General features: G+C 45.1%; 1 protein-coding gene across 2 annotated transcripts in view; it reads left to right on the top strand.

Annotated features, from left to right (window-relative positions):
• Positions 1-8,486, top strand: part of LOC126162202 (cysteine-rich secretory protein 2-like) — a 236,938-nt gene extending 228,452 nt beyond the window's left edge. For both annotated transcript variants that reach the window (XM_049918540.1, XM_049918541.1), the window contains exon 7: positions 8,113-8,486. In XM_049918540.1, the coding sequence (XP_049774497.1) occupies positions 8,113-8,359 (247 nt within the window). In that variant the 3' untranslated portion in view covers positions 8,360-8,486. The remainder of the gene's footprint in view (positions 1-8,112) is intronic.
• Positions 8,487-13,019: the final 4,533 nt, after the last annotated feature.

Genomic DNA, 13,019 nt, shown 5'->3' with positions numbered 1-13,019 from the left:
TTGGTATCAACAGCGTTCAGCTGAAAGTTACACATCACTGCCACTCCTATCATGGCCACCAACAGCTGTCCTGGCCCCGCCCTCTGTCCTTTTGTGAGTGGGGCTGCTGTAGTATTACTATAACCAGTGTAAACCCACTGTCGTCGCAATTCTCAGGAACAGGTAACAAGCTTGCTGCCTCTGCTAAGACATGTCTTTTCGTGGCCATATTCTACTGTGGCGCCTTACAACAGCGTCTAAGAGGTGGATGGAGTTACTAGTTACTCCTCTGAAGTAACTTCTCCCCTGGAACAGCTGCCCAGAGCGTCTGCAATATGTAGTGCTCGAGTGTTACTATTTAGCTCCGGTAACGTAAACGCTACCACTTTTGCCTGCTCTCTGCATTGTGTTTCTGATTTCCTATCTTGGACTGCCCTTGATGGCTTCGAACAGCCTTAAGCGTAACAACGTACAAGTCAAATGGTTCAAATGGCTCTGGGCACTATGGGACCTAACTTCTGAGGTCATCAGTCCTCTAGAACTTAAAACTACTTAAACCTAACCAACCTAAGGACATCACACACATCCAAGCCCGAGGCAGGATTCCAACATGCGACCGTTGCAGTCGCGCGGTTCCAGACTGTAGCGCCTAGAACCGCTCGGCCACATCGGCCGGCCGTACAAGTCATTGTCACTATATGACAGTGTGACACATTGCATTGTCCTGCTGGTAGATGCCATTGTGCCAAGTAAAAACAAACTACATGTTGGTGCGAACTTGGTCCCCAAGAATACATGAATACTTGTGTTGATCCATTGTCACTTGCAGAATGACAAGATCACCCATGGAATACTATGAAAACAGCCCTTAGTCCATAATACTCCCTCCTGTGGCCTGTGAGTTTGCATTCATGCATTTCACGCCGTATATGCCAAAGGCCATCTGCCCGATGGAGCGTAAGATAGGATTCATCTGAAAAGACAACCTGTCACCACTCAGTGGACGTCCAGTTGCGGTACTGGTGTACAATTTCCAGCCTTCGTCGCCGATGAACTGCAGTCAGCGTGGGTGCATGAACTGGGCACCTGCTTCATGACTCCATACGCAGCAGTGTTCTCTGAACGGTCGTTGAAGAGACACTTTTGGTAGCCTCTTGGTTCACCTGGGCAGTCAGTTGCTTAACAGTTGTCCGTCTATTCTCCCGTACACAATTCTGCATCCGCCTTTTATGTCTGTCATCTATGGCCCATGGTGTGCTACAGTTGCCACGGTACTGGTTTTGGATAGCGCCATTTCTACATGTACAGTATACGTTAACTACGGCGGCCCGCAAACAGTTTACAAACTTAGCCGTTTCGGAAATTCTTCCACTCTTGGCCGGATGCCATTGATCATGCGCTTTTGGATCTCACGTAAATCGCTCCGCTTCCTCATCCCGACAACGACTGCATTGTTTTCCGCGTTGCCTCGATACGTTTTATATACCCTCCACTGCTAGTGGTGCCACCTGCCGTCTGTGAGTGTTTATTGCACGTTGACAGTGAACTTAGGGGGTGATCACATTAATGTGACTCCTCCGTTTGTATGCTTTCGTATGAGTCCTGATTTCTCTTTCCTTCGCACGCTTATGCGAGATGTCTTTGGTGTCCGTAGAGTCGTTCTGTAGTCCGTCACGAATCCTGCTTCTCTAAACTTCCTCATTAGTGTTTCTTCGCTTCAGTGTTTCCCATCTGAGTTCGCATAATGTTACAGTAATAGTCGTTGATTGATCAAAGTTACATGTAATAAATCTTAGCCACACGCCTCTGAAATCCTTCAATGTCTTTCTTAAAATTACTCCCTGACGTACTAAAGTGTCAGCGTGAATCCCTTTTACACGCGCGGATTATCCCCTCAGTTTGCCTTCCCACGGTCCTGACATCAGTGTTCGATGCTCCTCCCTTTTTTTACACTCTAGGCTGAGTGCACAGCGTTCGATACTGGAGGGGACTATAGAAACTTTCGTGTAGTGGATGTTGTAACATGACACTTCTAGCAAAAGTCAAACCCCCACTGAGACAGGAAAGCACTAACATAAGTCAGTTTCTGTAATTTTCAAAAGTGGACATGTCTACATTTAAAAGTTTTAATGTCGTTCTTTGCTGGTTTTTGTGCTGCCTCCATTGCCTTCTTTTTCGGGGTGTGACTGTCTCGAGATTTTTCTGTGCGAAGAAATTTAAAACTTTCCAAGAGTGTAGTGGTCTGTCACTTTAGCTGTGAAATAATAATAGCTCATACCTTTTTGCATATGTATTTTAAAATACTCGTACGACTGGTTCGCAATAATTGTACAAGTTCCACATTAACATTTTTTGCATCTGCTCACATGACCTACAAAATTCCAACTATTCGCTGCGTCTGCACAAAACGTGTCCGACCCTTTCAACTGACTGCACTTCTTATACGAACTCTTCCCATCAAGCGAGAAAGAACAGAGAGTTTACACCTGTAACCAAAGAATCTAATTATTTAAGTACATCACTGGCAAAACGAAAGTATTTAAATTAACTGATATATATTATTCACATAATTTTTAAAAAAAAAAAAGATGGTGGAAATGTAGTAAGTAGCTTTACAAAGTTGCAGTGATGTTTCTATTCATCATGTATATAAGCAAAAATGCACAGAATTTGACATTTACACGTCAGTAGATATCAGAGGTTTTTGTCTTACAAGGGAAGTTATAGATAATCCGTGGTATCAGAGAGTTCTTAATGTGCATTATGCTGGATTACATCACAATATGGAGGCAACATTGGCATAGGAAGGGACAAATGTGTACATGTGGGGTGATTGTCAGGACTCATCTACAACCGCGCAGGGTGTCTGGGCTAGAGATACATAAAAACTTTTATTAATATTTCGGTACCTATTAAGGTTTATAGATTTATTTGTACAGTATTGAACACAGGAGATCAAATATTTCTATGAATGTTCGTACAGTTTAGTGTGGGCATTGTTTGTTGCTCGACAGATTTAGAAATTGAACTCCACTTCTCGCCATATATACCTAAGATTAACAGATGTTATGACCTCTACTGTGAGGTAAATTCGTTGTCTCGTATTTACTAGATATCGAACCTTTCTTTTGTAAACAATGTCCTTGATAAAACCCCACGCACTGAAACCCAGCAGTCAGACCGGAAGACTGAGGGGGCCAGTCTAACGCTCGGAGAACGTGTCGTGGAGAAATGTGGTAACATACCGACGATAGAGGAGCGGAGCACCATCCTGCAGGAAAATGAGACATCTGTGGAACTGTATAGTTCGCCAACATGTTGAGATAGGTGTGCCCTGTCACTGTAGACTCCCTAAATAATACACTCCTGGAAATGGAAAAAAGAACACATTGACACCGGTGTGTCAGACCCACCATACTTGCTCCGGACACTGCGAGAGGGCTGTATAAGCAATGATCACACGCACGGCACAGCGGACACACCAGGAACCGCGGTGTTGGCCGTCGAATGGCGCTAGCTGCGCAGCATTTGTACACCGCCGCCGTCAGTGTCAGCCAGTTTGCCGTGGCAGTGGTGTCGCGACAGGCGTGAATGGAGGGACGAATGGAGACGTGTCGTCTTCAGCGATGAGAGTCGCTTCTGCCTTGGTGCCAATGATGGTCGTATGCGTGTTTGGCACCGTGCAGGTGAGCGCCACAATCAGGACTGCATACGACCGAGGCACATAGGGCCAACACCCGGCATCATGGTGTGGGGAGCGATCTCCTACACTGGCCGTACACCACTGGTGATCGTCGAGGGGACACTGAATAGTGCACGGTACATCCAAACCGTCATCGAACCCATCGTTCTACCATTCCTAGACCGGCAAGGGAACTTGCTGTTCCAACAGGACAATGCACGTCCGCATGTATCCAACGTGCTCTAGAAGGTGTAAGTCAACTACCCTGGCCAGCAAGATCTCCGGATCTGTCCCCCATTGAGCATGTTTGGGACTGGATGAAGCGTCGTCTCACGCGGTCTGCACGTCCAGCATGAACGCTGGTCCAACTGAGGCGCCAGGTGGAAATGGCATGGCAAGCCGTTCCACAGGACTACATCCAGCATCTCTACGATCGTCTCCATGGGAGAATAGCAGCCTGCATTGCTGCGAAAGGTGGATATACACTGTACTAGTGCCGACATTGTGCATGCTCTGTTGCCTGTGTCTATGTGCCTGTGGTTCTGTCAGTGTGATCATGTGATGTATCTGACCCCAGGAATGTGTCAATAAAGTTTCCCCTTCCTGGGACAATGAATTCACGGTGTTCTTATTTCAATTTCCAGGAGTGTAGATCAATTACACCATATTTACGTAATGCCGACCATACATTAACTTTCGGTCTTTCCCTTTCGTACTCAACCAGTTCTCTTGGAATCTCACTTCCCCATATTCGACAGTTGTATCGGTTAACCTTGCCACATGTAGAAGATTGATTCATCATTGAACAGCACTGCATTGAGGTAGCTGTTGTTTTCGTCTATACTATGCAACATTACGGCAGCAAAATGACATCGTCTGCGGCGATCCTCAGGCTTAATGTGATACGAAAGCTGGAGTTCATAAGCACGCGGCACAATGTCGTCCACCATCGAATGTGGGACAGCTGTTCCCTGCTAGCTTGTCTTGGATTTACATGGGCTTCTACTGAGTGCTTCGCGCACACGTTACACTGCCGCATCCGTTTAGGATGTTTTCCAGAATTTGAAATCAGTCTTCCGGTTTCCTGATGAGTTCTGTCCCACTGATTTACGAGTGGGGGGGGGGGCAGGGAGGAGGGGGGGGGGGCTGAGGTCACGATCCATTCTCTTCTTGTTCCACGCTGAACACGTGTTACAGATTCTGACTCTCCTAACAACAGCATAGCACATACTGTACATTTCTACATCTACATCTACATTTATACTCCGCAACCTTCCCAACGGTGTGTGGCGGAGGGCACTTTACGTGCCACTGTCATTACCTCCCTTTCCTGTTCCAGTCGTGTATGGTTCGTGGGAAGAACGACTGCCGGCAAGTCTCCGTGTGTGCTTGAAACTCTCTAATTTTACATTCGTGATCTCCTCGGGAGGTTTCATCCAGAAACGCACCCTCTCGAAACATGGCCAGCAAGCTACACCGCGATGCAGAGCGCCTCTCTTGCAGAGTCCGCCACTTGAGTTTGCTAAACATCTCCGTAACGCTATCACGCTTACCAAATAGCCCTGTGACGAAACGCACCGCTCTTCTTTGGATCTTCTCTATCTCCTCCGTCAACCCGACCTGGTACGGATCCCACACTGATGAGCAATACTCAAGTATAGGTCGAACGAGTGTTTTGTAAGCCACTTCCTTTGATGATGGACTACATTTTCTAAGGACTCTCCCAATGAATCTCAACCCCGCACCCGCCTTACCAACAATTAATTTTATATGATCATTCCACTTCAAATCGTTCCGTACGCATACTCCCAGATTTTTTACAGAAGTAACTGCTACCAGTGTTTGTTCCGCTATCATATAATCATACAATAAAGGATCCTTCTTTCTATGTATTCACAATACATTACATTTGTCTGTGTTAAGGGTCAGTTGCCACTCCCTGCACCAAGTGCCTATCCGCTGTAGATCTTCCTGCATTTCGCTGCAATTTTCTAATGCTGCAACTTCTCTGTATACTACAGCATCATCCGCAAAAAGCCGCATGGAACTTCCGACATTATCTACTAGGTCATTTATATACCGGGTGACCAAGAAGTCAGTATAAAGTTGAAAACTGAATAAATCACGGAATAATGTAGATAGAGAGGTACAAATTGACACACATGCTTGGAATGACATGGGGTTTTATTAGAACCAAAAAAATACAAAGTTCAAAAAATGTCCGACAGATGGCGCTTCATCTGATCAGAATAGCAATAATTAACATAACAAAGTAAGACAAAGCAAAGATGATGTTCTTTACAGGAAATGCTCAATATGTCCACCATCATTCCTCAACAATAGCTGTAGTCGAGGAATAATGTTGTGAACAGCCCTGTAAAGCATGTCCGGAGTTATAGTGAGGCATTGGTGTCGGATGTTGTCTTTCAGCATCCCTAGAGATGTCGGTCGATTACGATAAACTTGCGACTTCAGGTAACCCCAAAGCCAATAATCGCACGGACTGAGGTCTGTGGACCTGGGAGGCCAAGCATGATGAAAATGGTGGCTGAGCACACGATCATCACCAAACGACGCGCGCAAGAGAACTTTCACGCGTCTAGCAATACTTTCTTTTTGTTCTAATAAAATCCCATGTCATCCCAAGCATGTGTGTCAATGTTTTCCTCTCTATCTACATTATTCCGTGGTTTATTAAGTTTTCAAATTTATTCTGATTTTTTGATCACCCGGTATATTGTGAAAAGCAATGGTCCCATAACAATCCCCTGTGGCACGCCAGAGGTTACTTTAACGTCTGTAGACTTCTCTCCATTGAGAACAACATGCTGCGTTCTGTTTGCTAAAAACTCTTCAATCCAGCCACACAGCTGGTTGATATTCCGTAGGCTCTTACTTTATCAGACGACAGTGCGGAACTGTATCGAACGCCTTCCGGAAGTCAAGGAAAATGGCATCTACCTGGGAGCCTGTATCTAATATTTTCTGGGTCTCATGAACAAATAAAGCGAGTTGTGTCTCACTCGATCGCTGTTTCCGGAATCCATGTTGGGGCGTTCACATGTTGACCGTCAGGAGTACGTTTGCCTGCTGCGCCTGTCATTTCGTCGTGACACTTTTTCACTTTTTTTTTACTAGCTGCTTATTTTTTATGACCCACCGTCTAATTTCTTATGGTGGGTCGTATGTTGCCACCTAGCCGCTGTGACTGGGTCCGGGGTCCGGTGTGACTGAAAGTAACACCACCCCGGCTCCCGTCCCCACTCACACCGTTGCCCGTGTCCCGCCACGTGGAGGCGGGCTCTATTTGTTTAGATCCATTTGATATCTTTTTTTGTGTAGCATTAGAAAAGCTTGTAAGTAATATAAAATCAAGTGAGATATTAATAAACAAATCGAAATTAAATATTTAGAAAGAAGGAAGGAAGATAATTGAATACAGAAGAGATAGGTATAATATTGCCCGTCACCTGGTTGTGGGCGGCGGCCCGGGTCTTGGAATGACCCTCAAGACGCTGGCCATCGCTCACCATGCCTTTAACATCTACCATCCTAAAAACTAACTTAACTAGAAGAGATTAGGGTACGTTAAATCTAGAAACTAAGACTAAGATCTCCATGTCCAACGTGCTAAACTATTTACGATATAGAATAGAGAGGTAACTGATTTTGTGCTTGGCTCAAAGTTGCTAATGAAAGGGTTCTTGTGGTAATAGTAATAAAGGTAATGACACTAACAGTTTGTGTTGAGCCTACAAGGCTCCTAGTAGAGTACATCAGGCGCAAGCACCTCCCGGCCCCGCCGACAACACGACCTGAACGGTGGTTTTCCCCGATCTACCATAGGTATCCGTCGGGTTGGGCTCAAAAGAGAGGAACCACAGTTAAGACCCTTCCATCCAGGCCGTGCGCCGCCTCTTACCAGGAGGCGTAGGTCCCTTGAAGAGGTGCCTAACTTTAAGCTTCAGATCAGAAGTTATTAGTGTACTGGAGGTTGAGGTCTAGGCTGGGTGGGCTCAAAAGAGAGGGACCACAATTAAGATCCTTCCATCCAGGCCGTGCGCCGCCTCTTACCAGGAGGCGTAGGTCCCTTGAAGAGGTGCCTAACTTTAAGCTTCAGATCAGAAGTTATTAGTGTAGTGGAGGTTGAGGTATAGGCTGTGTAGGTTGGTTGTACAAACAATTCATGCTGAGCCAATGAGACTTATAATGATACGTGGTGTGGCAGTTAGCACCTTCCGGCCCCGCCAGCAACACAGCCTGAACGGTGGTTTTCCCCGGTCTACCATAGGTATCCGTCGGGTTGGGCTCAAAAGAGAGGGACCACAATTAAGATCCTTCCATCCAGGCCGTGCGCCGCCTCTTACCAGGAGGCGTAGGTCCCTTGAAGAGGTACCTAGCTTTAAGCTCTTATTAGACATGGAGGTGACAGTCCCCGTGTGCTGTTCCAGGGGCAACATGATGGAGAAGCTGGGGACGCCGTACGAGTGGGGCCGCGCCTGCGACCGCTGCCCGGGCCACTGCCGGCTGGGCAAGCTGTGCACCAACTCGTGCCCCTCCGCCGACCTGTGGGGGAACTGCGCGGAGCTCAACTCGACGCACCACCACTGGCTGTGCGACCGCAGCACGGCGCACGGACGCGACAGGCACCGCTTCTGCCGCGCCACCTGCGGCTGCAAGGGCAAGATCTACGGCTGACCGCCCCCGCCGCCACCTCCCGGTTACCACAGTTCCTCCACACTCTCTGCAGCCAGCCGCGTGTCGCTCTGGTGTCCACGCTAAAGTCGCTGGCACAGCGAGGCACTGACTGCCGAGTTGCAGGGAAGCTGGTTCCCTGCGAAAGCAATGTTTCACCACGCACTTACTTCGTGCTTGGCTCTAGCGTCACATGACTTCGTACTATGGCAAAGGACAGATCAAAAATGCTTCTCGGACGCAGGTATCTGCCTGTCAGTGATACTGGTGCATACTTCGATGCAGAAAAAACGCAAAATTGTATTTCTAACTACGTCATTATTCTAGCGTAAATACCGTGCACTGTAATCGCACTTAAGTACACCGTGATTGCACTTAAGTACATGGAATTTAAGATCTGCGTCACGCACAGTTCAATGAAGTATTCAGTCTCTTATGCAGAAATCTTATGCTGACCATTCTGTCTCTGTTTTAAGTTGCTCACCAGAAATGAAACGTCTAGAATCCAACCCCCCAAAGATGTAATTTGATTCACTCGTATAAGCTGCAGTACAATAGGCGTTTCTCATCTTACATTTGGAAGGTATTTAACTGGGCGATATTAAAGGCGAAAAAAATTTCTGTCTCGGCGTGGAATTTTAATCTCCACGTCAAACTGCCAATTTCTGCGTCCTTGTGGCTGCGCTGGTCTTCATACACAGGAGCTTCTAGACCCAGTTGGTCCGACGGTTTTTCTGCATTTTATTAGCAGGATTCGAGTGACTCGTATTGACGTAGTGCTCACTTTTATTCGATTTTACGCGAAGTACCTAATTCAGCATATTCGTTCGCTTACACAACTGGCAACGCTTCATGTGCGTTAAACTGTAGCTCCCTTTTGTCTTGTTTAGTGAACAGTTGCTCGGACTGAGACAAGGGGTAGTTCATTACTTCCTATGGGATAGGTTTATTACGCCCAGTAATCACGCCTAAAAAAATGCACTGCATTTATTACTTCCATCTTTCACACAGTGTGATCTCCAGTTTATGTCGTATTTCTCAGAACTACAGTTTCAATTTAACCACTTTTGCGGGTACGTATTTATAGCCAGTCACAGACAAATAAAAGTAACTTTTAGCGAGCTGAGCAAGAGGACACATCTGCGCGACATGACCTTCATCTTGCTGATGCGTGAATCACCAGTTGTACTGCCGGCCCGTTCATATATCAAGAGACCACTAAGATCCTCGATTTCTCCGAATCCCTACTGTCCTCTGGGACTCAACCCAAACCCTGAACCTATGACCCTTCTTGCCTGTACCGCACAGGCGTACGTCAGCTGTGTCCAGGGACTAAAGCAGGGCTGACGCAAACCCAGGGTCAAAATGTGTCCTTGGCACAATTTTTGGGACCAGCCATGTGCAAAATGCTGAGACAGACTTTCGTAATCCATTCTGCTTCAGACTACATAATAATTGCGGGCAGTAAAACGCCTTCCATGATGACATAATTTTTTGTAGACATCAATTGTTATTGCTTAGATTATTTTGTGCATCATATTAAAGCACTACTGCCTGGTTAAAGCTATGGCCTAGAGTAAGGAGCTACAATAACTGCCTTTATCATAACCACTAGCAAGGCTGTGTTTAGACAATGGTATGCAGCGACGAAGCGTAGTGTGTTGTGAAATGAATTTGTTGAGCACTTGTATCTAGAAGATAAATGTTGTTGCCTGCATTAGTATATTCCTCGAAGACAATAATGTTATCTATCCACCGATAGGGTATTTATGTGTATCATCTGTACATAATATTATTTATATATATACATATAATTTTATATAGCTTTAATAAAGTATCTACAGACACAGTGTGTCATAAACGTCTAGTGTTAGAGTAGTTCTGCGTCGTGCTATGTAACAGCATCAGCTCCTAGCAAAATAGCGATACCAAGCGGCTTGAAATAAAAAAAGAAAGATGAAGAAGAAAGTCTGTCAAGCTCACAGATAATTTCTGTCTCAAGGGCGATACTGAAAAAGCTACAAGTCTTCGTTAAAAATCCTGGAAGTTATACGCAAGAACAATATAAACAGATATTACTTCCAAGCCAATTATCAGCAAGTTAAGGGCTGGTGCAGTTACGCTGCACAGTGGATATCGGATTTACTCGCTTTTAGAACTGACACTTTGTGATATATTTTGTAATAAATAACTTAATGAGATCGACTGTGTTTCTCTTTCATCCCTTGTTAATTGTTTATCTTGCCACAGACATTGCGTTAGGGGGTACTCTGATACTGTGGTGTCTTGTCAAATTCCTCGCTAGTTACCCGAGAGTATAAGAAAAAAATACACTAGTTTTACATATCTGATTAACTTGACAAAACAGTCAGTAAATGATCAATTAAATTTCTTAACTAAGAATTCCCTGCATTTTTGGCGTTTCTATCTTTCATCGGTAACATCATGAAATTTTGAAGTATAAAGCTTTACACTTTTATACACTCCTGACGATAAGGAACGTTAACATGTCATAGTATAATGCCAATAAATTCGTGCAAATGTTGAAAGATTCAAACAAAGAACCTCGCCTTCTGATATTGTTAGAGACGTGGAATGGGTTCCTGCAAATACGACAGCCCATTCTGCACTTACAGGGTGAGTCAGGAGGAAAGACACATACTTCGAGAGTGATAGTATTATTTTGATTCTAAATGTGCCCTACTCCAAATGATTCCCGAGACAGAAAACATTTAATGTACAGTGTTACTGATTTTTTGTATTATTCAAACATTGCTAATGTTAACACTATACCACTATAGTGTAGAGGAAGTGGACACGAACAATTTGCTACAAGACACTTGCGGTCGATCAAGTTGGGAACTACTCCAAACTGGCCTCCAAATCTACTTAAGGTACAGCGCACGCGCGTCGCGGGAGATTTTCGCTATTCTCCCTCTCCTCGCACAAATTATTAGTCCCAGAGGACGTATGAGGGACTTTTTCTGTAGGAAATTTAATGTAGTTTAATTTTGTACTGCAACACGTTTTTGCTGGAGGGTGCGGTTTTCGAGTTCTTCAAGAAAAACACAGAATTGTTATTACATGTACATATATGTGATGTCTGTGATTCGAATCCGGGTCTCCTGCTTACTAGACATAAGGCGAGACGGCCCGTGGTCTCTTCGGTGCAGGTGCTCACCAGGCTCGAACTCTTACGGCAATCGGAGGAACGCCGCGAGTAATGAAGAAAATGGACAAGTGGCAATACATTAGTAATGTGTGGATAAGTTGAGAATTTGGGTCTGCAGTCGCACAGACCACTGTGTCGGGATGGTCTAGTGGTTGCCGGCACGGTAGCTCAGCGTGCTCGGTCGGAGAATTAGCTGACCTCTATATTAAAAAAACTGAGTGAACGGATCAACGATGAACGTTAACAGGTGTCATGGACATCCGCCCCGAACATATCCAACGAACAATCAATTACTAACAAAATGAGATGAGGAAAAAAAAGAGAAAGTGGTCAGAACATCTGTCTAATAAGCAGGAGACCTGAGTTCGGCTCAAGGTCGGGCAGAAATATTCCCCACCGATTTCAATCAATGCCCGCTCGCAGCCAGTATCCCTCATTCCTTTGTGTCTTGATATTACATGTGTTCTATCTCAGAAGCAATTTGTAGTAGGGCATATATCCACAATAAGTATTTCGTTCATGATCACTGATACTGTCGCCCCTGAAAGCATGTACCTATCCTCCTGATTCACCCTGCATTTTGGAAAAAGATGCAGATTAGTCCTATAGACAATCGGCACCATATGAAGAAGATTGTCTGATAACTTGGACTACACACATGGGGCAGAATCTTTGTATGCATCTGATACTCAGATTCTAAAACTTGATCAGTAATCGTCCTTACGATTAATACGATTTGTCCTCTTTCTTAGGTAAGTACTGAACATTAACGACGAAACAGAACGCAGCATGTAGCTGTACACAGTTTCAGATATCTCGGGACCAAGAAATATCCTGTAGTGGCTCATTAAATATTTTATCTATACTCCGTAGTCCAACTTATGGTGTGTGATTAAATCGTGTATCACTCTCACTTCCCTCTTTTCCTGTTCCTCTGTGCGAAAGGTTCGCGGGAAGAACGATTGCTGGTAGACCTCCACGTGAGACCGACGCTCTCTAATTTTATATTCATGGTATTTTGGAGCGGTCAACGTAGGAGAAAGCACTGTATTGGGTGGTTCTTCTAGAAACTATAACGTTTATAGAACGCCTCTCTTGCAGCGTCTGCCACAGGAGTTTACTGAGAAGATTCTTTAGTGCTTACTAAACGATCCTAGAACGCACTGGTCCGTTTTTGATTTTCTCTACATTCTCTATCGATCCTACCTGGTACGTATCTCAGAGTGACAAACAATATTCAAGCATTGGTCGAACGAGGGATTTTATAAGCTACCTTGATGGGCCACTTTAGCTGAGAGCTCTTCCACTAGATTCTGCCTTACCTGCGTTTACTTTCACGAGGTTGTTTGTTTCAATCACTACGCGGGCATACTCCTAGATATTTTATTGGAGTAACTGATTTCAACACAGTCTCACAGTTGGTCTGATATTCTGTACACTCCGATAGTGTCCACTTAGTGGCCGTGCAGAACTGTACCGAACGCCTTCCCA

Source organism: Schistocerca cancellata, chromosome 2 (assembly GCF_023864275.1).
Source record: "Schistocerca cancellata isolate TAMUIC-IGC-003103 chromosome 2, iqSchCanc2.1, whole genome shotgun sequence".
NCBI classification, from domain to species: Eukaryota; Metazoa; Arthropoda; class Insecta; order Orthoptera; family Acrididae; genus Schistocerca; species Schistocerca cancellata.
Note: the sequence above shows the minus strand (reverse complement) of the source record. Positions and strands in the feature narration are given on the sequence as shown.